Here is a 25,106-nt window from a genome sequence, read left to right on the forward strand (position 1 = left end):
AGCCAGGCCAAGCCGGAGGGTGCCAGTGATTGAGCGAGCTTGTTTTTTCCCTAACTTGGTTCTGAGTCACACAGGGCATCTACCCTTCCCAGAAAAACGCCTCAAGGCTCACCCCCTGGCAGCCGATCAAGCCCCAGTGCTAACACGCGATTCCCACTTGGCAGCGGCCAGGAGCTGGAGGCCCGCCAGCCCGGAGCACCCGCCCCGCCCTCGGAGGCCTGTCTGGGGTGGGGCCTGGGCCCCTCCCAACCTTCAAAGAAAACGGCCCACAGCAGCTGCTTTGAAAGTAGCAGGGAGGCACGTATAACTTTTAACCACACATGGGAGACGCTACTGAATCATGGGGTTACAGAGGAGGGAGAGACATCAGAGAACCTTCTAATCTAAGCCCTTGACTTTATAGATCAACGCATCGGGTAAATGCAGGGTGTCTGAAAAAGCGAGACAAAAAGGGAAATACTTTATTTGTTGCACCTTCCCCCTCATGATTATGCTTTGAATTAAATCTCAAACATACTCTCCACTGCTGACAGTGGAGCAATTTACAGAGAGATGCAGGCTGCTTCCCACGTGAACAGTTCTGTGACATTACTGAATTAAAGAGCCCTACATGTCTAGCCTTTTCAGGCAGACTGTATGGATTAAGAGGCACAGTTCTAGGCAGTGGAAATAGAGCAGTGAACAAGATGGATAAAAGTCCTGCTTTCATGGAGTTATAATCTGGTGGGAAGGAAACTGAGGCCAGAGGGAGAAGCCACAACACTGGGGTCCTAGGAAGCCACTGTCGGCACCAGAACAGGGATGCTGGGTCCTTTTCCCAGCTCCCCACTCCCAGCAGCCTCCAGGGAAGTTTGGCTGAGTTGGACTGGGCTGGGCCGGGCTGGGCAGGGCTGAGCTGCATCCCAGGGCAGGAGACACCACCTTCTTCTGTGACCTTGCCTTGGCACTCTGGGCACTCTTGCCGTCCTTTTGCGTCAGGGAAAACTGCTAGGGCCTGATCTTGACCCTCCTGAGACCCAAATGAAGGTCTTTGGGGGTTATTTATTAACTTGCTGCCAAGAACACACCACCCCACCATATTTCCACCCCTCTGGCGAGGTTTGTTCCAGCTAGAATGTGTGTGTAGGGGGGCCAGGGGAAGGGTGTTTAAAATCACTTGCATTGGCTGAACAAGAACTAGGAACGCAGAAGACTGCTTCTCTGGAGAAAAGAAAAAGCCACAAAACCTGCCTGAGATGGAGAGGGAGGGAAGAGGGGATGAAAAGAAAAAGAGAAATTGTATCTTTGATGATCTTAGCACTTGCAGGCTATTTTCTCATCCTGGTCTCCTACTCCTAGGTTAGCTCATGGCTGCCCACATCTGCTTCAAAGTAGCCCTCTTCCCATAGCCATAATAATGGCCACCACAGCAGAAGCACCTACTGTGTGCCTAGGAGCAGTGTAATCATATCCTTAATCCCTGCAATAACCTGACAGCCAAGTTGCCCACTTTTCAATTGAGGAAACATTTTCAGAGAAGTTAAGTAGCTGGCCCAATATCACATAGTTAATAAGCAGCAGAGCTGGAATTTAAACTCAGTTTCCTCTAACACCACTAGATGATAATATGCTCTTTTTGCTACCCCATGTTTCCTCTCTGTTTCAAACTCCTCTCAAGTGGACAAATAGTTATTCCACATCTACTAACCTCCAGGTCCAGCTCAGAGCATCCAGTTTTCATTCCCTGAGTCCCCTGGCTGCATCCCTGTATCCCTGCTTCCCTCTCTCAGAAGCTCCCACATCCAAATATCTGTCTCCATCTCCCCTGCCCATTCTGCCTCCTTCCCATTATCTTTGTCCCCTAGCCAAGCCTGTGGTCAGCCATGCAGCAGTACTCCAGGTGGAGCAGCAGGTGTGACTCACTCTTATGTCAGGGACTTATGAAGGGTGAGGGCTTTGCCATGTGTCACCTGCACAGTTAGTCCTGATCCAATGGCAGGTCCCCCTGAGCCTCAGTGGAGCATCTCCCAAACTCCTCTTTGAAGATGAAGCTTGGGGGCCTCGGAAGGGACACAGCCATACAGACACCTCAGTGGAGACCGATTTAAGAATACTGATTAAGCCCCTACTAGGTGAAAGGCCAAGTCCTGGAGATCCCACAGAGCTATCATGAGGGAAGGGCGGATGTGGTCCTGTATACTCCAGGAGATTATATTCCCGTGGGAGAGACAGACAACAACAAAAAGTAAACAAATCCATAAAATGATTCCCCACTGTGGTGAGTGTTACGAAGAAAATAAACAACGGGCTAAGAAAGAGGTTATGGGAGGTCAAGAAATGAGGAGAATGAAGGCACACTGTGATCTTGGGAAGATGGGGAGGAAATGAGGAAAGCTGGAAGTGGAAGAGGCTAAGGGCCTGTTCCCGTAGGATTGGGGCAGTGAGAACCGGTACAGCTGCTGGTCTCAGCCCCTGGTCCTTTCTGGTCTTAAATCGTCCCCCAGCCCTCAACCCACATCCCCTCATGGCTTAATAATTCACTTTCAACCTTTCTCCAGCTTCCTGTGTGGCAGGAGGGGGCGGGGCAGAGCCCTGGCTCTCTGAAGGTAGCAGGAATGGGGATGGGATTGGTTGAGAAGGAATGGCCAGCCATCCGGGTTCTCCGCTTCTTCTCTTTGTCCCATTTTGGTCTTGCCATAAAGAAAGATCTCTCTGTGCCAGGAGGATGGTGAGGATAAACAGGCCCAGCTGGAGGCCTGGATTCCAGATGTGGGAGGTAGAGTGAAACAAAGATCCTGACATCTTCCCTTCATTTCCCCTCCCCTGCCTAATGCCCTGGAGAAATTTTCCATCATAAACAAGTTATGCATTCCTGACCTTGGGTGCCTCCCCCTCTCTCCCACCAGCCAGTTTTCTTCTATCATCACCATCTCCCCTCACTCCCAATTTATGTCTCTGTGATCATGTGAGCCTGTCCACACTTACAAGTAGTCATGTATTTATGTTGATCATTGTGTAGTGTGCCACTTGTCTTAGAAGAAGGGTGTAGGTTGGGGTGCAGGCTCACTGTGCTTGGGTTTTATAAATGTAAAGATGATGGTAGGCGTGGGAAAGGGATGTGTCTTTGTTTGTAGAGGAGGTGGGTTTTATGCCTGTCAGGAAGAAGTGTGTAATGCTCAAGGGGCCTCGTGTGTTTAGACAGGAGTAGTGGGTGTAAAATAAAGTGACACGTAGACCCAGGAAGCAATTGTATATACAGTAATTATGTATCTCCAATTGTGGGGCTGTCCCCTTTGCCTCCCCACATATCCTAGGTTGAGAAATGCCCTTAAGTATTCCTCATTTGGTGTCTGTATAAGGATTATCACAGCTTTTCTTAAGATGTTGTAAATTGTATATGGAGTTTGAAGGAGTGTGTCCATGTCCCAAAAGCTTGCGGTGATCCAGCCAGTGTGTGAATATTATATGTGCATTTATAGTTCTGCATTTTCATCTTTCATTTATCAAGATTCTTAATAATGGGTTCTATGGAGGACACAAAGATATGTGTGACACAGCCTCTAATGGAAAAGGTCATACATATGCTTGCCATGTGCACCAGGCATGATATGATCTGGTGTAAAGATCTGAGCCAGATGTATTTCGAATCCCAGGAGTCAGCTTTGATCCTCTCATCGTCTTGCTGTCAGCACCCCCACTCTCCATGCTCCCTGACTCCAATGATACCCATCTTATTGCTAAATTCTGGTGATCTTATGCTAGGAAGGTCTCTTATAGCCACCCCTCCTCTTGGTTCCCTCTGCCATGGCTCATTTCAGGCCCCTGTTTCTTTCTACCTGAACCTTTCCAATAGCCTCCTGTCCTTGCCTCAGTGTCTCCCCATCCAGGGCATACTCCTCATCCCACTCACTTCCCACCTTGAACTGCCTTCCTTTTATGTCATCCTGTGACCCACACACTCCACAGTCTAGAGTCAAACCCAGTCTCCTGGCCTGGCAGCTAAGCTCTCCCCACTCTGCCCAGCTCCTTCCAGCCATCATTACTTCCCACTTCTCCTTTACGGGAAACTCACTCTGGGACTGTTTTTCTTGTGATTCCCCCAAACACATCCTGTACTTTTCCAGCTCAAGGCCTTTGCTGATTCCATTCGCTTTCTCACAGTCATCTTCCTCATCTGACTCCATGATGCCGCCCACTGTGCAAGGTCATCTCAAATGCTGCTCTTCCACAAAGCCTCGCCTAATTGATTAGAACACTAGCTCTTTTGGGTCCCCCTTATACTTAGTCTTCTATTTTCTTAGGACCCTCCAGGGAGTTCTCCTGGTCAGAGTCCCCTCCCTCTGCCAGAGAGTAAGGTCCGCAAGGCTGAGGTGCCCGCTGTCTCTGGCTGGCCCCACTCAGCAGCACACACGCTGAAACCAACCTCAGTACTCTCAACAGTGGCTTTAACAGGATGCCTGGCCCCCAGAAATGCTCAAAAGATGTTAAAATCTGTGTCCATGAGCAGCTGTCTCTAAGGCAGTTATGAAAATGTGTTCATTCTGTCTTGAGCTGAGTTATTACCGTTACCACAACATCTGCGTAACCTCTCAGTTTAAAATGTTCTTCATGCACATTTTGTTACTTGATCCATACAACAAGGGGCAAATCTGGGTGGCGCTTGCCTTTGTGTTTTGTGGTCCTCTGCACCAGCTCTGTGTCAACATTTCTGTACACATCTAAGTGGGTAGCTTTGCTGGGTTGTCCCTGTGCAGTCTCTGCACTTTTGCCCTGTGCGTGTGTGTGTGTGTGTGTGTGTGTGTTATGTGCATGTTGAAGGGGATCAGAACATGCCACCCTAAAATGTGCCACTTCGGCATGTGGATTATTTTGAGCTGGAGGCAATCAAGACCCAGCAGACTCAGGAAAAACTTTTTACTTCTCCCTTAACTGCCTAAAAGAATTTAGATAGGGGGCCTGGCCCAGAAAAGAGAGCTATTACCAGAGATAACTTTTTTATCTGAAAGACTTACCTGCATGGTAGGGCCAGCATCTGATTACCAAACACCTGCTCTCCTTATCTTCCTGTGAATTGCCCCCCTCCCCTTCAAAGCCCCAGGCCCCTATCCCATTTCTTAGCTCAGGATGGCATATAAGCCTCAATTGCTTGACTGCCTTTGAGTCTCCTGTCTTGGTAGGCTCCCATAGGTACGCAAATTTGTTTTTCTCCTGTTAATTTCTTATGTCAATTTAATTATTAGACCAACCAAAGAACCTAGAAGGAAAAAAAGAAGGAAAAATGTTTCCGCCTCAACAATGTGGGGGGGTGTGTGTGTGTGTGTGTGTGCCCGCTAAGGCAGGCAGGGTTGTGTCTGTGTGTTCTAGCGTGTTCATTTCTCTTCTTCTTCTTGGCTATTTCTTACTGACTTCCCTCGTCGGGTGTGTGTTTTCTATGTGTATTTACAAGTGTGTGAATGTGCGTGTGTAACTGTGGTTCCCTGACTTGCTGGGTCAGTATTGTGGCCAGCAGTTTGGGATGGCCAGACTTCTTATGTAAGCCCTCCTGCCTCCCCAGAGATGCGGCCTGTGGCTGAACCATCTTCTAAACTCTCTGTGGGACCCTCTCCAGCTGCTACATGTCCCAACATGTGCCTGCAGCCCGGCATTTCGCCCATCCCCACTCACAACTCTCCATACACACTTGGGTGCTTAGGGTTGCACAGGCCAACTCTCCACCCCCTCCCTTTGCTTCATCCGCGGAATTTCCAGCCGGCTTCGGCTCCGGCCAACCGCTCCGGGCCGCGGGTGGAGTCGAAAAGGGCCCGCCCAGTTCTCTGGCGAGTATAACTAGTTCAGCGCAGCTGCCGCTCCGCACTCGGTCTTCTGCTTCGCTTGGGACAAAATGTGTCACTCCCGCAGCTCCCTTCCCACCATGACCGTCCTGCGATCCCCGACCTCCGTCCCTTCCACCAGCCCGGGGCCCAGGCGGGGCTCCGGTCCCGAGATCTTCACCTTCGACCCTCTCCCGGAGCCCGCCACGGCCCCCGCCAAGCGCCCTAGCGCCTTCCGTGGGCACCGAAAGCGCAGCCGCAGGGTCCTCTACCCGCGAGTGGTGAGTGTCGTCGAAGTGGACAGTGGGGGGGGGGAACGGCTGGACGCCGGGGCCCTGAGCTGACCTGTTCCCTTTGTTGCCTCCCCTCAGGTCCGGCGCCAACTGCCCGCTGAGGATCCGAACCCTGCCAAAAGGCTCCTCTTTCTTCTGCTCACCGTCATCTTCTGCCAGATCCTGATGGCTGAAGAGGGTGTGCCGGCACCTCTGGCCCCGGAGGTCGCCCCCAGCGCCGCGGCCCCCGCGCCTACCCCTGCGTCCCCGGTCCTCGAGCCCCTTAATGTGACCTCGGAGCCCTCGGACTACTCTCTAGACCTCAGCACGTTTCTCCAGCAACACCCGGCCGCCTTTTAACCGCGACTCCCCACACTCCCGTAAAAGAACCTGAAAAATTAAAGAAACACCAGGTGTACCTGGTGCGCGAGAGCGTATCCCAAACTGGGAGTCCCGAGGCAACTCAGACTCAGAGCAAACACTACAGCGGAGACGACAGCCCGCGCCTAGGAGGAGGCAAGCGCGACACGCCAGGGCTGGGCCGGGCGGAGAAGGAGAGCGGCGTTAATTTATTTCTCAGTGCTCCTCATTAATATTTATATGTATTTATGTATGTCCCCCCTAGGTGATGGAGGGGTGTATGTAATATTTATTTTAACTTATGCAAGGGAGCGAGATGCGCTCTCTTGCTGCAAGTGCAGATCTCTCGGTATTTATTGAGCTTTATGGGATTGATGGAGGCGGGGCGCCTAGAAATGAGGGAAGCAGGGAGAGGGAATGGAGAGGACCCGGGTCCGGGAGGGCCCCCGGGCTGAGAGTCAAGGCCGGTGGTGGGTCGCAGGTTTACGGTTGGCCCTTTTCGTCCTCCAGCATCTCAACGCCGCGAGTCTACTGTGTGAGGCTTCGGCGGGCCGTTGGGAATACGGTCTTTGGCCTTCGAGCCCTTCGAAGTTGCCCCCAAGGGGTGGCTGCGGGGTCGCGGGTCAGTGAGCTGTCAGGGGGCGGCTGTGGGGTCGCCCGGTATGTTCTGTGAACACAAATAAACTCGATTATTGTCCGCAGTCATTTGAGTGTGTCTTTGCAAGCGACAATTCCCCACTTCTGGCGCCAGGGACCGGCGCGGGGGGCGGGGGGGTGGGGAGGCCACGTCCCCAGCAGGCGCTCTGCCCCGGGCCCCGAAGCGCCTCTTCCCGGAGTCACGGAACCCAGCATCCGGTGACCGGATGCAGTCGTTCGTTGCCCAGTCTGTGGTTTCCCCAGGTAGCGCGAGGCAAACCCGAGATGAGGCAATCTCCCTGGGGTGACCCACGGAGGTCAAGTCCCGCGCCCGGGGGCGGAGCGCGGAGCGGCCTGGGCGGGGCTTCCGGCTCGGGAAGATCGGCTCGCGAGGCTGCCCCGGTGGGCGGGGCGGACGGCGGGCTGCGGACCCGAGCGGTGCCTGCCGGGAAAGGGGCGGGCCGAGCGCGCGGAGCCGAGGGGTGGAGGGTGGTCCCTCGCGGGGGCGGGGTTGTGTCTGTTGCTGCAACAGGGTGCGGCCGGGTGGGGGGCGCGAGCGCGGGCCCAGGTTCCAGGAAGGCCGTGCGCGAGGTGCTCCTTGCTCGGCTCCCGGTTCCCCCGCGCCCCCCCCCCGGCTCTTCTCGGGACCCCGGCCCGGCCGCCGCCCGCGTCCCGGAAGGTAGGTGGGGGAGAGGAGATGGAGTCGGGCTGCAGAGGAGCAGGGAGGGTGGCGCAAGGTCTGGGGGCTCCTAGGTGCGGGAGAGCCTTATCAGATAAGGGAGAAACGGTCCTCACTGAAGGCGAGGACGCGGCAAAGGGAAAGGAGTGGCCGTGAGCAGCCAAGGGAGGGAGTCGCTGGGGATCTGAGGGATTTGCCGGGAAGAGCCTCAGCGGACCGTGGGTGCGGAAGGAACTGGGCCTTGGTGGCTGCAGACTGGGCGGAACTGACGGGAAGGGACAGGACTCACTCCTGTGAACTCCACAGCGCCCCTTCGCTTTCCGCAAAGGCTTTCTCTCCCTCTGCTCCAGCTCCGACCTGAGCCATGGTTTTTCACACCTGTGGCCCAAATGAGGCCATGGTCGTCTCCGGTAAGCATTGTTCTCTTCTCAGGGAGTGACCTCAAAACCCCTCCGAGTCTGGCCTGTGCCCCTCCACCCTCTCCCTACCAGCTCCCCATTCCAAGCCTTCTGCCCCACCCTGTCCCCCATGGCTGCCAGCAACCCACTTGTGATTCCCAGCCGCTATTCTTCCAAGTCCCAGACCGCCCACCTCCAGCTCCCAGATTTTTTCGTGAGGCTTGTCCACCTCCAAGTTCTTCAGTCTTCCACATTCCAGCTCTGCCGTGGCCACCGCAGCTCACTGCCGCCTTACCTTGCAGGTTTCTGCCGGAGCCCTCCAGTCATGGTGGCTGGAGGTCGTGTCTTTGTGCTGCCCTGCATCCAGAAAATCCAGAGGTAGGTAGAAGAGAACCAGGGAAGGGGACCCCAGTTTTCTCTCTTTCCTCCTTTTCTCACTGCCCCCCCCCCACTTTTCCCCTAGGATCTCTCTCAACACACTGACCCTCAATGTCAAGAGTGAAAAGGTTTACACTCGCCATGGGGTCCCCATCTCAGTCACTGGCATTGCCCAGGTGAGGCTTTCAGAGTCTTTCCCCCGAAGTCCACTTCTCCATCACCTTCACTGTCCCCAGACATTAAGAATCTTCTGACCATGGCCTTCCCAACCTCTGCCTGCAGGGAAATTTCTCTGCTAGTCTCCTCTTTTCCGGGGACCCCCAAGGCGCTTGACTCCTCCTCCCTGTTCTCCCTGGGATGAAGAAGCCTCTCTTAGAGGGCTCCCCGTTCTCTCTCTGCTTCCTCCCTGGCTTCAAGAGACCACTACCACACTCTCTCTACCCCTACTCTGGTTACAGGTGAAAATCCAGGGGCAGAACAAGGAGATGTTGGCAGCCGCCTGCCAGATGTTCCTGGGGAAGACAGAGGCTGAGATTGCCCACATTGCACTGGAGACACTGGAGGGCCATCAGAGGGCTATCATGGCCCACATGACTGTAGAGGTGGGCCTGAGGGCAGGGAGAGATCTGGAAGGGATGCCAGAGTGAGGAGAGGTCTAAGGACCAAGCTAGTCTGTGGGAGACAGTGGCCAGAGAATCTGAGGGCTTAAGTTCCTCCTTCCCACCACCCTGTTATCCTAGGAAATCTATAAGGACAGGCAGAAATTCTCAGAGCAAGTTTTCAAAGTGGCCTCCTCAGACCTGGTCAACATGGGCATCAGCGTGGTTAGCTACACCCTGAAGGACATTCACGATGACCAGGTAAACCTAGGCAGTTGATCCTCTCTGCTTCCCTGCTCCCATCTCTTAAACCCTCCTGAGGGCTCTGATTTCTGCATCTCTCCCACAGAACTATTTGCACTCCTTGGGGAAGGCTCGAACAGCTCAAGTCCAAAAGGATGCTCGGATTGGGGAAGCAGAGGCCAAGAGAGATGCTGGGATCCGGGTGAGAGAGATGAGGGTCATTTGGACACCATGGGCTTATCGGGCACCAGGTGGGAGAGGGGAGGGAAGGGGCACAACTGAGTAGGGGCTGGTAGAAGTGGTTGGCAGAGGACCTGGATGAGGCTAGGCCTGGGGCAAAGGCAGGGGAGCTGGCGGGGAGGAGGTTCTCCCCCTGAGGCCTTCCTCTCCCCATTCTGACTTCTACCTGATCTCCGTGTGGACAGGAGGCTCAAGCCAAGCAGGAAAAGGTGTCTGCTCAGTACCTGAGTGAGATCGAGATGGCCAAGGCGCAGAGGGACTACGAGCTGAAGAAGGCCGCGTATGACATCGAGGTCAACGCCCGCCGGGCGCAGGCTGACCTGGCCTATCAGCTTCAGGTCAGAGCCACCAAGATGGGCAGATGGCCAGGCTGGTCTCTTCCCCTTCCCCATTCCTTTTAGGCCCTCCCTCTTTCTCATATTCTAACTCGGATCCCCTTGTTCTGGCTTTCCATTTCTAATCCACATCATCCATATAAGGAAGATTTAAAGGACCTAAACGTGTCAGCTGAAAAGCAAAGAAAAGGCCGAGAAGGGATATGATCAGTAGGGCTGATCATATGTTTGGGGCAGGTTGTATAAGGGCACCTGGATGGAGGTGAACCAGAGCTAAGATCCAGCCCTCGCTCCACTCGCCAAGCTGTGCGTTCTGTCCTGGGTCTATGGGTCTGCAGCCACGGAGAGGAAGGGGCGCCTTTATCTAAACTGCACAGGGCACTCCACGAGCTCACAGCAGCCTAGTGATCAAAGAAGGGTGTGAGGAAGGAAAACATGGACTTGGGTGTTGAATCTTGCAAAGTGAGATGTGGGCAGCCTTTGATACTACAAGGAGGTACAGTCGGTCCTCCTTATCTGTGGATTCTGTATTTGAGAATTTGCCTACTCGCTAAAATTGATGGGTAACCCCAAAGTCAGTACTCACAGCGCTTGTGTGGTCATTTGCAGACAAGCACAGAGTGATGAAAATTTTGAGTTGCCTGATGTGCAGTTTCCAGTTGAGGTTGAACAAGATGTTCTGCCTTCTTGTTTCAGCTCTCATACTGTAAACAGTGTCATTTTCACACATTTACTGCCTCATTTTTGTGCTCTTTGTTGGTGATTTGGTGGAAAATGGCCTGCAACCCTACTGCTGAAGTGCTGTCTAGAGTTCCTAAGTGCAAGAAGGCTGTGATGTATGCCTTATGGAGAAAAGGCATGTGTTAGATAAGCTTTGTTCAGGCAGGAGTTATAGTGCTGTTGGCTGTGAGGTCAGTGTTAATGAATCAACAATATATATCACATAAGGTGTCTTTAAACAGAAATACATGTAAAACAAGGTTATACATTGATCTGTTGGTGAAAATGCTGGGGCCAGTGGCTCACAGGAACCTAATAGGAGCAGAATAAGTATTTGCGAATTCAGTGTTCATGGCTACTTTATGGTTTATGGAGCAGAACCACCATGAATAATGAGAATTAACTGTACTTTGAGACCTTTACTCAAAGGATAGCAATATGATGAAATTTGTTTTTGCCAAGAATTGATACAGGCTGAAAGCATAATGAGGTGCAAAACACCTTTAGTTATGGTATTTCATTCCTGGGTGGTATACAGGTAATTGCGTGTGGCATAGAGCTTTGCTATTCAAAGTGTGGACCGCCTACCAGCAGCATCAGCATCACTGGGCAGCTTGTTAAAAATACAAAATCTCAGGCTCCAGCCCTATTGACTGAATCAGAATCTGGCTTTAAACAAAATCCCTAGGTGATTCATGTATACATTTGTGTTTGAGAATCATTAACATAGTGATAACCACTAGCTTGGGTGGGACTTAACCCATCTAAGGATAAGGTCCTTAACCTTCTAAACATGGCTTTCCTTGTCTGCAGATCAACAGATTGGGCTGGTTTGGGCTCCATTCAGTTTTTATCAGTTCCTCATTTTGTGCTAGGCTCTGTGCTAGGTGCTGGGGAAATAAGGATTCATTCAGCAAATATCTAATAAGTGCCTGTTATGTGCCAGACGTTGTTTTGGAGGTGAAGATATAAGTATGGATAAAAATGTTCCTGCCCTCATGGAGTTTACATTGTAACACGGAAAACAGTTAATAGGCAAGTAAATAACCTTCACAGGCTCTAATTATCTTGTTTAAGTGCGATGAGGGAAATAAGCAGGGTGATGTGAAAAGCAGTGGGGGAGTACTATATTAGGTCCAGGGTGGTCAGAGAAAGCTTCAGTGAGGCTGAGATAAAACCCAAAGATGAGAAAGAGCCAGCAGTATAGAGTTGTGGGCCAAGAGCATTCTAGGCCAGTGCTGGTCAAATACAACTTTCTGTGATGATGGAAATGCTCTATATCTGTGCTGTGGTGTTGAGCACTTGAAATGTGGCTAGTGTGACTGAGGAACTGAATTTTACATTTTATTCTATTTTAATTAATTTAAATTTATATAGCCATATGTGGCTAGTGGCTAAGCAGGGAGACCAGCACGTGCTAAGGCCCTGGGGTAGGAAAGAGCTTGGCATGTCCCAGGAACAGAAAGGAGGTTTCTGATCTAGTGTGGCTGGTGTGCTGTGAGTGAGAAGAAGTAGGCAGGGCCAGCTCATATAGAGTTCGGGTAGCCGTGATGGAGACTTAGAAGAGAATTCAAAGCACAATGGAAAACTATTGTAGAACTTTAAGCAGGGAGGTACTATGGTCTAATTTACATTTTTACAAGGATCAGACTGGCTGCCTGTGTGGAGAATTGATTATCAAAAGAGAAGAGAGGAAGCAGGGAGATGAATCAGAAGCTTTTTCAAAGATGATGGATTGAATAAATGCAGCTAATTGCACTCCCTCTTAAAACCTCACTAAAACCACAGAGTGATTTTAAAAAAAGAGAGAAAGAAAAGATAAAGATGAACAGAAGGAACAGAAATCAGGGCATCATTTTGAAAGCTGAAAAGCCATGATAATTGGCTAAGCAAGCCTGAGACAGCTGAGTGCAAAGCTACAGGGAGAAAACAGTGAAATGATCTGAGGCTCAGGAGCTGGCAGCACCAGGGGCCTCTGGATTTGTGACGAAGGCTGTTGAAATAAGGAGAAACAGGTGAAAAGTGACTTCTCAGAGCCCCTCTCTGGCTCCCTGCCTCTGGGTAATGGTCCCTTCTCTGCCCCAGCAGACATCTGGAGGTTTATTATCTGACAAAAGTAAACCAGAGGATGTGACCTGGGGCCTGCCAGTCACAGGTGAGGGGCTGGTACTTTACCAGTAGCAGGGGCATGAAGTGACCATATGCCTATTGAATGCTAAATGCTGGCGGACTCCCCTAACCCCCTCACCCTACTTGGCTCCCAGACTCTCTATCTTCCAAAGAAGAGATCAGAAGACTGCTCTGGGGAACATGACCAATCCAAAAGAAAAAACTTAAAGATCAGTGGTTCCTCAGCAAATGGCCTGCCCAGATCATCCTAGAGTGAAGCTAAAAGTGAACAAGCCTCACCCACATACCCAGAGCTTCCTTTCAGTCTTTTAGACCTTCTTCACCCGTGAGCAGACAACCAAGCATTACCTGATACATGAGGGAGTCCTGCAACATGGTAGTCTGAGACCAAAACCACAAACAGAGCAAAGCAATTTGAAGGACACATACTGTTAAAAAAACAAAATTATACTGAGTAAATTTGAAGATCTAATTGGCTTTATTAAACGATTCATGAATCAGGCAGCATCTCATCTGGCAAGCAGAGAGACTCAGAGGGGTTACACAACATGGAAGGCTTTTATAGAAAGGAGAGGGAGACAGGAAATCATCAGCAAGTAAAACATGAAAGTTCATTGGAGGAAAGCAAGTTGAGGTGATCATGGCTTATTTGCTGAGCTGCTGTGTTTCTATTGGCTGTGCCTGTTGTTAGGCAAGAAGGAAATCTTCCTCCTGCTGGAGCAGTCAAGTAAGTGCACTTCCTGTTTGGGAGTGCACTGTTATGGCTCTTCCTGTTAGGGTCTGTAACTGGCTGTAATTAACTGACACTGCAATTGACCAGATGTGGTAGGGCATGAGAGCTCCCTCTACAGGCCTTCCTGACTCCAATTTTAGTTGAGGTTTCCTTTATTAATTTTAACCATACTATGCAGGGAGAAGAAAGCTTTAAAAAAAGATTTAATACTCTCAGTGAGATAAGAAAAGAAATGACATACAGGAAATCAAGACATAGAACAGAAAACAAAAAAGGTCTTTTAGAAATTAATAAGATGGCAGAAATGGGGGAAGAAATCATGTTGAAAGAGAAATTCTAATAAATCTCCCAGAAAATAGAACAGAACAGATGGAAAAATTAGAAAAGATAAAAATATTAGAGACCAGTCCAGGAGATCCAACAGAACAAATGGGAAGAAATCACCAATGAAAAAACTCAAAAATGTTTAGTCTGAAGGATGTCACTTTCTAGATTGAAACGATTCTGCAAGTGCACAACACAATGAATGAAGAACATCTACACTGTGACATTTCAGAACACTGAGAACAAAGAAAAGATGTAAAAGCTTCCAGAGAGAAAGAACAGATCTCAAACAAAGGGTCAGGCATCAAAATGTCTTCAGATTTCTCAAGAAGCTAGAAGACTATGGAGGAATGCCTTCAAAATTCTGATGGAAAATGAATTCCAACATAGTAACCTGTGCTCAACCTAAGTCATTCAAATAGAAGGGTTAAATAAACATCTCAGGGAAGCAAGATCTCAGAACACTTGTTGCCCACATACTCTTTCTGAGGAAGCTACTGGAGGTTGTTTCACCAAGAGGTCCTAGACAAGAGAGAGGAAGGGCACCAATGCAGAGAGATATGATCCTGCACACTGGGGTAGAGAGCAACTAGTCCAGTTTGGAACTGGTTTGAAATTTTAGAGTCAGAGACAGTCCAGGGTGCCATGTCCAGAAGCACCCTTCCTCCGCAGTGAACAGATGGGACCAGTAAAGGCAGGGCCATCTCTTTATTAATGAGACCCACAGGGATGATGGACGTGGTTGAGCCAGAGCAATGAAACAGTAAAGAAGTGTGTTCCTCCCCAGTACCTCTCCTCACCAACATCTTGGCAAGAGCCTTCTGATCCCTGTACTCTACAAAGGAATAAGAAAATGAAACCTGCCTAAATAACGGGAATTCTATATATACACATTCTTGTTGATGCTTAGAATGTCCTTGGAAGAACACACGAGAAGCTGGTCACAGTGGTTGCTTCCGGGGAAAGGAACAAGGTGGTTTGAGGAAATAGGTGGGAGGAAGCCTTACTTCTCATTGTTTACTTTTTTCTTTTGAATTTGTACCATATACAAAAGACAAAAATGAAAAAGACACACACATGGCCCCCTAAAAAAGAAAGTCAGTAGGAGGCTATTGTTAGTCAGGGCTAGAGTTCACGGTGGCTCGCACTAAGGTGACAGCAGCACAGATGGAGAGAGTGGGTGGATTTGAGCGAGACTCCAGGGAGAAGATGGCCACCATGTGCTCAGTGCCCTCTAGGTGCTCATACCCCAGAGGGAGACACGGTGGAGAAATAGACTAGTATGGGAGCTCATCAGAGGGACACTTCACCTGGTCTGAGGAAGAACAGGGACTGGGTCCCAGCCCTATCCAGCTCCGACGCTGAGTCTGCCTGGGGAATGCCCTAACCTTGATACTGGCTCTGAGAAGGAGGATCAGGCCACCCCACGGGCCAAGCCTTGGACCTGTATGGGAACTGGACTCCACTGGGCTGGCTGAGCCCACTGGGGACCGACTTCATGTACCTACTCTGTTTTTATATCCTACCCTGGAGCCCTGGCCCTGGGCACTTGCTCTTTAGCTCTGATGCTGAGCATCCCTCCTACCCAGGTGGCCAAGACTAAGCAGCAGATCGAGGAGCAGAGAGTACAGGTGCAAGTGGTGGAGCGGGCCCAGCAGGTGGCAGTGCAGGAGCAGGAGATCGCCCGCAGAGAGAAGGAGCTGGAGGCCCGAGTTCGGAAGCCAGCAGAAGCCGAGCGCTACAGGCTGGAGCGCCTAGCCGAGGCAGAGAGGTAAATGCCCCCTCCCTGGCCCCCTTCTGGCTCCTTCACCACCTGGGCATCCCCAGATGAAGAGCTGAGGCCTTCGCAACCTGGACTCCTTGTATGGAACTCAGGGTGCAGAAGCCTCTGTCTTTCCAGCTCAGGGCCTGTCTTTCTCCCAGGAGTAAGGGCCCCTCCTCAGCTCCTCCCTCCACTTCCCTTCTTTGACCAGGACTCAGCTGATTATGCAGGCGGAGGCAGAAGCTGAGTCTGTGCGGGTGAGTTAGGAGGTGGCTCTTACTGGCTTGTGGAGGGAGCGGGGGTTGCTGCTCCACAACAGGGGTTTCTTGTCTCTAACTACATCCTGCACCCTTCTCAGATGCGTGGGGAGGCTGAGGCCTTTGCCATAGGGGCCCGAGCCCGGGCCGAGGCCGAGCAAATGTCCAAGAAGGCCGAAGCATTCCAGCTGTATGAGGAGGCAGCTCAGCTGAACATGCTGCTAGAGAAGCTGCCCCAGGTCGGGGTTGTGTGGGTACCAGGAGAGGAGGAACAGAACCAGGGAATGAGGCTGGGGGGAAATGAGGGGCTTGGGGAAAACCAGGCTAGGGGACCTTAAATTAGGAGTAGGAATTATAAGCCAATGCCCAAAGTGAGAAAGGATGATCCTCACCAAAGTGAAGGACAAGGGTCTTAAAACCCAGGGTAAGGCGTTCTAGGAGGGGTATGGTCAGGCCACAGGTGCTGAGTGGGCATCTCACCTACCAGGTGGCAGAGGAGATCAGTGGTCCCTTGACCTCAGCCAATAAGATCACACTGGTGTCCAGTGGAAGTGGAGCCATGGGGGCAGCCAAAGTGACCGGGGAAGTTCTGGACATCCTGAGCCGCCTGCCGGAGAGTGTGGAGAGACTCACAGGCATCAGCATCTCCCAGGTGAGGATCTCTAGGGTGGGGGCTGTGGAGCAGAATTGCTGGGTTCCTGTGGCATGTGACACAGTGGGAGCAGCACCCAGGAGGCCTGGGGGCCAATGACATTTATTAATGGCTTTCTATGTACCAGTCAGTACTAAGCTTCTACACAAGTGTTTTTTTTTTTAATCAAACTACCCTTGGGGTATGTAGTAGTTTACAAGGTAAAGAAACTGAACTCCAACATGTTCAATAACTTAGCCCATGTCACACAGCCAGTGAAGCTGGGCTTCAAACCCAGGCCACCTGTCTCTAGAGCCTGTGCTTATGGTCACCCTACTAGTACAACGAACTGGTTGCAGCCTGTTGACAATTAATTAATTCCAAGGCATATCAGTGCTTTTCTTGGTGCCTGTAGATCATGGTAGTGGTCAGAGAGCAGGCCCTGGAACCAGACTGTTTGGTGTGGATCCTGGCTCCAGTGCATGCTAGCTGTCACCTTGGACAAGTTACCAGCTTCTCTGTACCTGTTTCCTCACCTTAAAATCGGGTGAATAATAGCAACTACCCTGTTGAATGGTTAAGGGGATTAAATGAGTAGATACTTGCAAAGTGTTTAGAACAGGGCCTGGCACTTAGTAAGTACTATATGAGTGTGTTAAAGAAAAAAACATGTATAAATAAAAGCATTGGGCTATATCAGTGACTTTCAGGTGGGTTCCTTGGAGCCTCCTTGAGGCCTGCAGTGGAAGATTGGGAGCTAAGGAGGGTCTGTGCAAGCAGGGCTCCGGCCCCTCCACCCTCTTTGAGTAATTCATTGTTAAACATGGATCCTAAGGACTGCTTGGTGAAGGAGTGAGGTGGGATGCCAGAAAAAACGAGAAGACTCCTAGAAGTGCATGTCCTCCCTGCAGCCCATTCATCCAAATGGGGGCCTGGGAGAGCAGGTACCTGGTTCCCAAGTGTCATCCACTGTTGTCTTTTTGCCAGGTGAACCACAAGCCTTTGCGAACAGCCTGAGCCCTCAATCTTCGCCGCTGCTCAGCCTCATGGCTCACGTTGCCTAAACGGTCCCCATGTTGCATGCACTTCAGCTGGCTTCTCTGAGCATGTCCTGACAGTGGGGTTCCTCCCCTCATCTCTCCTTGCCAAATAGCCTGTGCCTTGCCTTGGAGGGGGAAAGGTTGCTCCCCCTCCCAATCCCACACTGCCAAGAATGCCAGGCCCCAGGGCTCCCATGCCAGCCTTCCGATTATCATGTCCCATGCCAAACTTATTTAACTTTTACTTCCTAATTAGACTGCGTGAGCCTGTTGTCCAGAATTCCTTCCTGACCAAGACTGAGGGATGGCCTGGAGGTTCTCAGCTTTACTTGTCAAATAAAATGCTGTTAACAAGTACTGATACTCATGAACAATTAACTTAATAAAGCAGAACTAATTCAAAATGAATGCTAGAATGTAGCTTGCTCCATTGCATTTAATAGGCTTTTTAGAATGGGAGAAAGGCAATACTTATACATGGTTAAGAGTTGTAGAGGGCCCAGCCCAGTGGCATAGTGGTTAAGTTTGCACACTCCACTTTGGCAGTGCCGGGTTTGCAGGTTCAGGTCCACAGCGTGGACCTACGCACCGCTCAAGCCATGCTGTGGCAGCATCCCATATACAAAATAGAGGAGGATGGGCACAGATGTTAGCTCAGGGCAAATCTTCCTCAGCAAAAAAAAAAGGAAGATGGCAACAGACGTTAGCACAGGGCCAATCTTCCTCATCAAAAAAAAAAAAAAAAGTAGTATCTTTTTTCCCAAGTTGGTTTTAGTCAGAAAAGCATGCTGAAATTGAAGGAGTGTTGAGAATTGCACTAGTCCCTAGTGAAAATATGAAAATATGGCCAAGGGAAATTAAATTGACTGTTAGGTTTCCAGGGTAGCTTTGAGACTGTTCTTTTGTGCACTTAGAAGCAGGAGGTATTAGGCGGAGCAGTCAGTTTAGAATGGGAACGTGATGTGGCACCCCTACTAGTTATACCCACAGGACTACAGAAAACCCAAAGGAACCCTGGGTGCACTGTACATTAGAAATGGTGTTACAGCGGCCATCAACTGTGCATTCATGAGATTCTTCTGGAGCAGTTACAACCGACTGCTGGGGTCCAACCTGTTTCTGGTTCAGTACATCTGGGCAGGCCTGAGAATCTGCATTTGTACAAGTTCCAAGGGGGTGCTGATCTGGTCTGGGAACCACTTTTGTACTACTTGACATTCGTCTCAGTCCCACCTCTATCCCTACATGCTGCATCTGAGTTTATGCCTATCCCAGGTATGAAGTCTGGTGCTGGTGGTTTGGGTACCAGGAATTAAGCTATGAAGGTCAGTCAAGTATTAGGATATTCTCAGTTCATGGAAAGCCGAGTATGTGAGCTCCCTGCCTCCACTGGTAATCCTTCCCTAAATGAGCACACGTCTCTCAATATTTTTTTCAATTCCCATTTATTTTTGGCTCTTGGGGCAATGTCATCTTTTCAATATGAAAAAAAGCAGCAAGTTCAACACAAAATAGAAATTGGAAGAGTAGAACAGAACAAAACCAAGGGTAGGGAAAAGGCCATAGCAAAAGGAAGAGATGAGATGTTGCTAAAGATGGTATCCTGTCCCCTCTCCTCTGGGGAATGACTCACATTTAGGTGGCAGTACACCCTCCCATACATATCCAGCAGGGTGGGTATTCCTTTTTTTGGGTAATAAAAGGTGGGGATGGGGAGGGTCTTTCTGGAAGCCTAGGGACCAAGGCTGGTCTCCCCTTCTCCAATCAGGGAAAAGGAAAGAAGCAGATGTGTGAAGGAGGTCAAGTGGGAGAGGGGAGGACCCACTTGGCAGGAGGGGAGACCTCTGCAAAGGAAACATCTTAGGACAGGGCTTGGAGGGAGACTGAAAATGGAGATAACAGTATTATCTTACTGTTAACTCCTCCCCCGAAGCTGAGAGAGGAGCAGGAAGTATCTGGAAATTATGACTGCAACAGCCTGGATCCCCCTCTCCAAAACTGCTCTAGAATGGAAACTCCCACCCCTTCCTTGCAGGGACTTCTGCCTGCCAGTTAGCTTGGTTTCCTTTCTCCTTGGCCACCACATGGGCTTAGGATGGTGGCCATCCATCTGGGCTTTCAACACATGGTTCTAAATGCGATCTGGACGAGACCCAGCTTCTTGGAGAATTATCTTGAAAAGAGAGAGAGACACATTAACTGGACAGATGGGAGAAGTGGGCACTGGAAGGAAATGCAGGGTTACCCAGAATGGCAGAAACCTAGGTTTCCCAGAGTGGAAAGAGAGAGGAGACATTCAACAAACAACAAATATTTATTGAGCGCCTATTATGTGCCAGGCACTGTTCTAGAACCCCCCCCCCCAAAGAAAAAAGATAGAGGCAGAAAAACGCAAATTCTGAGGGAGAGGAAAGGGGCAGTTGAGGAAGACAGCCGAGGGAACTGAGAAGCCTGAGGTGATAGGGCTCTGCTTTAGGCCTCCTCTTCGGCTTCCTCACCGAAATCCTCCTCCTCTTCTGCGGTGGCATCCTGGTACTGCTGGTACTCGGAGACGAGGTCATTCATGTTGCTCTCGGCCTCGGTGAACTCCATCTCGTCCATGCCCTCACCTGTGTACCAGTGGAGGAAGGCCTTCCGGCGGAACATGGCAGTGAACTGCTCTGAGATGCGCTTGAAGAGCTCCTGGATGGCTGTGCTGTTGCCAATGAAGGTGACAGCCATCTTCAGGCCACGGGGCGGGATGTCGCAGACAGCCGTCTTGACGTTGTTGGGGATCCATTCCACGAAGTAGCTGCTATTCTTGTTTTGCACGTTGAGCATCTGCTCATCTACCTCCTTCATGGACATCCGCCCACGGAAGACAGCAGCGACAGTGAGGTACCGGCCATGGCGGGGGTCACAGGCAGCCATCATGTTCTTGGCATCGAAGACCTGCTGGGTGAGTTCGGGCACAGTGAGGGCCCGATACTGCTGGCTTCCACGGCTGGTTAGAGGGGCAAAGCCAGGCATGAAGAAGTGGAGACGTGGGAAGGGCACCATGTTGACTGCCAGCTTGCGGAGGTCAGCATTGAGCTGGCCAGGGAAGCGGAGGCAGGTGGTGACTCCGCTCATGGTGGCTGAGACGAGATGGTTCAGGTCCCCGTAGGTTGGTGTGGTCAGCTTGAGGGTGCGGAAGCAGATGTCATAAAGGGCCTCGTTGTCAATGCAGTAGGTCTCATCGGTGTTCTCTACCAACTGATGGACGGAGAGGGTGGCGTTGTAGGGCTCAACCACAGTGTCAGACACTTTGGGTGAGGGCACCACACTGAAGGTGTTCATGATGCGGTCAGGATACTCTTCTCGGATCTTGCTGATGAGCAAGGTGCCCATTCCAGAGCCTGTGCCCCCGCCCAGCGAGTGGGTCAGCTGGAAGCCCTGCAGGCAGTCACAGCTCTCTGCCTCCTTCCGAACCACGTCCAGGACCGAGTCAACCAGCTCGGCCCCCTCTGTATAGTGGCCCTTGGCCCAGTTGTTGCCTGCCCCGGACTGACCTGGAATGGGGTCAGGAGGCAAGCTTGATTAGTAAAGTGTGGAAGATGCAAGACCGTATTTCCACCTTCCAACTTTTGGAATAATGCCCTTAGATGTATCTTCTGTCTCGCTCACCTGTGATACATGCCCCCCATAATTACCATCTAGGGCACTCCCAACTTCACACTCCATTACAGATTTCAGAACACAGCCCTGAACAAGCTCTCCCATACAACAATCGTCTCCAATCTCTTGCTGTCTCCTTGCACCCAAATAAAGTGAATATGACGGTATCTACTAATGCGTATAACTCACCGAACACAAAGTTGTCTGGTCTGAAGATCTGGCCAAAAGGACCTGAGCGAACAGAGTCCATGGTCCCGGGTTCCAGATCCACCAAGATAGCACGAGGAACATATTTGCCACCTACAGGGAAGAAAGTAGAAGAGTGAAAAGTGGCAGGCAGGAATAAGGTAAACAAATCGGGGCTGGGTTATAAACCAACGTCACCTCAATAAAAATTAAAAAATTAAAAAAAAAAATAAATCGGGGCTGGCAGACAGTCGGGGCCCAAACTTCTGGTTCCAGGCGCTGCCACCAGGTGGCAGCAGAGCCAGTCTTTCGCCAAGATGGTGGGGAATCAAATCAAGTTCTCAAAAACAAAAAGATGCATTCATCCAAAAGGGTAAAGGGGTCTCCAGGGATGAAGAGCAACCCCAGAGAAGTGGGAGAGGAGATGGGACCCGAGCTTCCCGGGCTCCTGCCCTCACCTGTGGCTTCATTGTAGTACACGGAGATGCGGTCGAGCTGCAGATCGCTGTCCCCGTGGTAGGTACCGGTGGGGTCGATGCCATGTTCATCACTGATCACCTCCCAGAACTGTCGGGGGAGAGCAATGAACCCTCAATGGCTCAGGTCCCAACCAATTATGCCTCCTCGCAACCACTGTAATTCCAGACACGCCTGTGGTAGGTCTTGTTCCAGGGCCCGGCATCCCCTCTATCTGCCTGCCCCACCCTTCGCCTAGACACCGCACCCCCGGGAAAGCCGCAGCTTCCACTACTTGGGATGAGATGATGTGCGGCTGGGCGTGCCCGGGGATAGCAGGAACCGGGGTGAGAGGATGGAGGCGGCAGAGTAGACTGGATAAGAGCCCCTCCCCGCCCCCCCCCACGCTGGGCACCGCCCCTCCACGCAGCGCACAAAGAGCCAGGGAGACGCAGAAAGGAGCCGCTGCAGCAGTCGACCACCTCCCGCCCCCCGCCACGTGACTGCGGCGCACGCGCACGCCGAGCAGCCAACAAAGAGGCGCCGAGCGTGGGCGGGGCCGAGGCGCGAATTCCGCGCGCCAGGGGCGGGGCTCGGCTCGGGCTCGCGCGCCCCCGGCCGGCCCTCAGGGCCGCATTGTCCCGGCGCGCCAAGGGGCGCCCGGGCCCCGCCCTTCTGCTACAACGTAGCAGCCGCACTTCCTCCCGCCCCTCCCCCGCTACACTGTAACCGCGCGCAAAAGAAAAAAAAAATCCCCCCTTGGCCTCGAATTTTATTCCTTCGCTTTTCCCCCCTTGCTTTAAATGAGGATCACCTTCCTTTCTCCCATCCTTTAGTCGTAAGGGACCCTTTAAAGAAAACGACCCCCTCCTTTTCTCCCGCCCTCTTTCTCATCTGTTCACTCCCTAAAAGGGTCTCTTTTAAGGGGAAATCAAAGAAAGTAAAATTAATCAAGCACATGTTAGCCTTCCATCCACGAAAAACTACCGGACCGCCCCTCGGGGATCGCGGGCGCGCGGAGAGCCCCGATCTTTTGTGAATGGTAACGCGTAGTGCAACCCAGTGGCCCACCGCGTCCCCCACCTTGGGATCCCAGCTCTCTGCAGCTGCCCGCCCAGCCTCGTCCCTTCCTCCTCCGGCTTAGCCACATAAAGCCCCGCCAAGGGAGATGCACCCGGGGAAAACCTCGCCTCGCTTTGTCTCGGACTGTTTCCGCATGTCCCTCCCTCCCCAGTCTTCAGACCGTTAGGAGATCCTCTTTAAGTAAAAGCTTGCAGAACCTCGGTCTTCCCGCCCCCTAAATCTGAAGGGTGCTTTTAATGGCTTCCCCAAAATGAGCCTGCCAAAAAAAAATCATTCCCCATTTTCTTAAGAGCAAATTCTAGCAACAAATGGGTATTATATATATAAAACTTTTTTTGGCAAAGCTTGGCTAAAGATGAAGAGTGCAAATGTCCTACAACCACTCTTTATCATTTGTCCGGGTTTTTTCCTTCGGAAAAAGAAATATAGTTAAAAGAGGTTTAAAATCCTTACCTTGGCACCGATCTGGTTGCCACATTGACCGGCCTGGATGTGCACGATTTCCCTCATGTTTAAAATTTATTTTAATTCTTTTCCTCGCCTCAAGGTGTGTACGGGGCAAGAAAACGATATGTGGGGTTTTTTTTCTCTGCTGCTGGCCGCAGGCTGGAAGGATGGGACGTGCCCCGGAGGCTGGAGCAGCGAGGTCCGAACGCGGCGGCAGGAAGGTTCTGAGAGGGAGAAAGGAGAGGGGAGGGCGCAGGAGGGAAGGCTGGCAGGGCGGGGCGCGCTTGCGCCGGGGTGGGAAGGCGGGAGAACGCGCTCCGCGCCGCGGTGGGGAGACAAAGCTTCATCGAGGCTGGCCCTGATTAGTCGATGCTGGTCATGTATCAGACGTCCATTGGTCTCTGCGCGAGTGGACGAACGCAGTCAGCTCTGGGAGTTGTAGTCCTCTATTGTTGTCCACGCTGCAAAATGAAGGGACGAATGGGTGGGTACCGGGTTTTTGGTTTTGGACTTTTTTTGTATTTTATGAAAAAATGACCTTGCGTACGATTTCTTTCCTCTATGCCTGAGTTTTTTGTACAAAAAGAGCGTCGTTTTCGGGGATACAGGATTTGGGACCCCTGGAGTGCCAGGCGTTGGAAGGAGTGGGCACGCCCTGAAAGCTCCCCGCGGCGGTAGCTCTTGGGAAGACAGGACTGCTTAGCTCAGCGAAAACTGGGGAGAAATGCGGCACCCTGCTCTGCTATCTAACAGCTGGTCCTTTGGTGACCCAAGGCATGAACTCCAGTAAGCCGCCGCTCCCCCAGATACTCAGGAAGAAGGAGGGGATTGCCCTCCTATTTCTTTGGGAGTTTTCTAATGATAATATTTTGAAAGAGAAACAAAATTGCAACAGGGGCTTTTCAGGATAGAGATGTAATTGTCCGGAGGTTACGTTCAGAGAATAAGTTGAATAGTTTAGAGAAGCTGATATCTGGGATCTGTGAAGCCAGAAGTTTCCTTCCGTGTAGGGGATCTGGGCCTTAGAGCAGCGTTGAAGACACTGTGGTCTTGTCAAACAGAACTATGGGGTGGGATGCCTGATAGAATTTCAGTGTCTTTCCAGCCTTTTTCAGTTCGCTGATTTCACTGACCAGCTGGCTGGCCACTGCAACCTTTCAAGAACCCCAGGATTGAACAAAAGGGGGATAGGGAGGGAGATGGATGGGAGAAAATTGGACGGGCTCAAGTCAGAGCCGCATGTTTCTTCTCAGGCATTAATTCATTTGATAGATACTAAGTGTCCACCAAACCAGGAGCTAGGGATACAAAAACGATTAAAAATTCTCTCCCTGGCCTACCAGGATCTTGCAGTTTCGTGAGAAGTGTATAAACAATGGAGTGTGGTAATACCATAATACAGGACATGTGATATCAAGGTCATCACTGATAATTCACATTGGATTCAACACACATTTCTCAGTCACCTAAATAAAAGAATATCAAGTTGTGTAAGACCCCTCTACCCACTCAAAATAAAATGTTTTATGTTTTAGGGCATGGTCACAATGAAAGTAGTTATTTTGTGGCAGTGGAGAGAGTTCAGAATTTAGAATGAGCGGACGTTTCAATTTCTCTACCTTACATTAGCTGTAGGAACCTAAGCAAGTCATTCACCTTCGCAGAGCTTCAATTCCCTCTGTAAAATCTACTTCTGCCTATTTGATTGCTGTGGTCAGGCTGAAGTGAGATAAAATGCAAAAGGACTTCCTAAATCATACACATGTCAAATT

General features: G+C 51.0%; 3 protein-coding genes across 5 annotated transcripts; 2 read left to right on the top strand and 1 right to left on the bottom strand.

The window, feature by feature from the left end:
• The first annotated feature begins 5,827 nt into the window (after window positions 1-5,827).
• IER3 (immediate early response 3) lies at window positions 5,828-7,122 on the top strand. Its single transcript, XM_058553986.1, has 2 exons — window positions 5,828-6,070; window positions 6,161-7,122. The coding sequence occupies exons 1-2, from the start codon at window positions 5,861-5,863 to the stop codon at window positions 6,419-6,421; spliced, it is 471 nt and encodes a 156-aa protein (XP_058409969.1). The 5' UTR covers window positions 5,828-5,860; the 3' UTR covers window positions 6,422-7,122.
• A 464-nt stretch (window positions 7,123-7,586) lies between these two features.
• Window positions 7,587-17,934, top strand: FLOT1 (flotillin 1). Of its 3 annotated transcripts, none has more exons than XM_058554864.1 (13): window positions 7,587-7,736; window positions 8,043-8,146; window positions 8,437-8,512; window positions 8,598-8,688; window positions 8,971-9,114; window positions 9,253-9,372; window positions 9,461-9,556; window positions 9,780-9,932; window positions 15,426-15,607; window positions 15,810-15,855; window positions 15,957-16,094; window positions 16,343-16,507; window positions 17,474-17,934. In XM_058554864.1, exons 2-13 carry the CDS (start codon window positions 8,101-8,103, stop codon window positions 17,501-17,503), a joined length of 1,287 nt encoding a protein of 428 aa, XP_058410847.1. In that variant the 5' UTR covers window positions 7,587-7,736; window positions 8,043-8,100; the 3' UTR covers window positions 17,504-17,934. The 3 variants fall into 3 exon arrangements, with proteins under 3 accessions (XP_058410847.1, XP_058410848.1, XP_058410850.1); XM_058554865.1 differs by having other exon boundaries at window positions 8,065-8,146; XM_058554867.1 differs by having other exon boundaries at window positions 8,087-8,146.
• A 1,887-nt stretch (window positions 17,935-19,821) lies between these two features.
• On the bottom strand, window positions 19,822-23,558 carry TUBB (tubulin beta class I). The gene is made up of 4 exons (XM_058554879.1): window positions 23,341-23,558; window positions 21,807-21,915; window positions 21,352-21,462; window positions 19,822-21,056 (listed from the first exon to the last, which is right to left on the bottom strand). The coding sequence occupies exons 1-4, from the start codon at window positions 23,395-23,397 to the stop codon at window positions 19,999-20,001; spliced, it is 1,335 nt and encodes a 444-aa protein (XP_058410862.1). The 5' UTR covers window positions 23,398-23,558; the 3' UTR covers window positions 19,822-19,998.
• Window positions 23,559-25,106: the final 1,548 nt, after the last annotated feature.

This window comes from Diceros bicornis, chromosome 14 (assembly GCF_020826845.1).
Source record: "Diceros bicornis minor isolate mBicDic1 chromosome 14, mDicBic1.mat.cur, whole genome shotgun sequence".
In the NCBI taxonomy this organism is placed as follows: Eukaryota; Metazoa; Chordata; class Mammalia; order Perissodactyla; family Rhinocerotidae; genus Diceros; species Diceros bicornis.

Coding starts and splice junctions, on each gene's coding strand:
- IER3 (XM_058553986.1), top strand. CDS start 5,861: ATGTGTCACTCCCGCAGCTCCCTTCCCACCATGACCGTCCTGCGATCC. Junction 6,071..6,160: donor GGGTCCTCTACCCGCGAGTG/GTGAGTGTCGTC, acceptor GCCTCCCCTCAG/GTCCGGCGCCAACTGCCCGC.
- FLOT1 (XM_058554864.1), top strand. CDS start 8,101: ATGGTTTTTCACACCTGTGGCCCAAATGAGGCCATGGTCGTCTCCG. Junction 9,933..15,425: donor ACCTGGCCTATCAGCTTCAG/GTCAGAGCCACC, acceptor CCTCCTACCCAG/GTGGCCAAGACTAAGCAGCA. Junction 16,508..17,473: donor CAGGCATCAGCATCTCCCAG/GTGAGGATCTCT, acceptor TCTTTTTGCCAG/GTGAACCACAAGCCTTTGCG.
- TUBB (XM_058554879.1), bottom strand. CDS start 23,397: ATGAGGGAAATCGTGCACATCCAGGCCGGTCAATGTGGCAACCAGATC. Junction 21,916..23,340: donor GCAACCAGATCGGTGCCAAG/GTAAGGATTTTA, acceptor CTCCCCCGACAG/TTCTGGGAGGTGATCAGTGA. Junction 21,057..21,351: donor ACCAGACAACTTTGTGTTCG/GTGAGTTATACG, acceptor ACCCCATTCCAG/GTCAGTCCGGGGCAGGCAAC.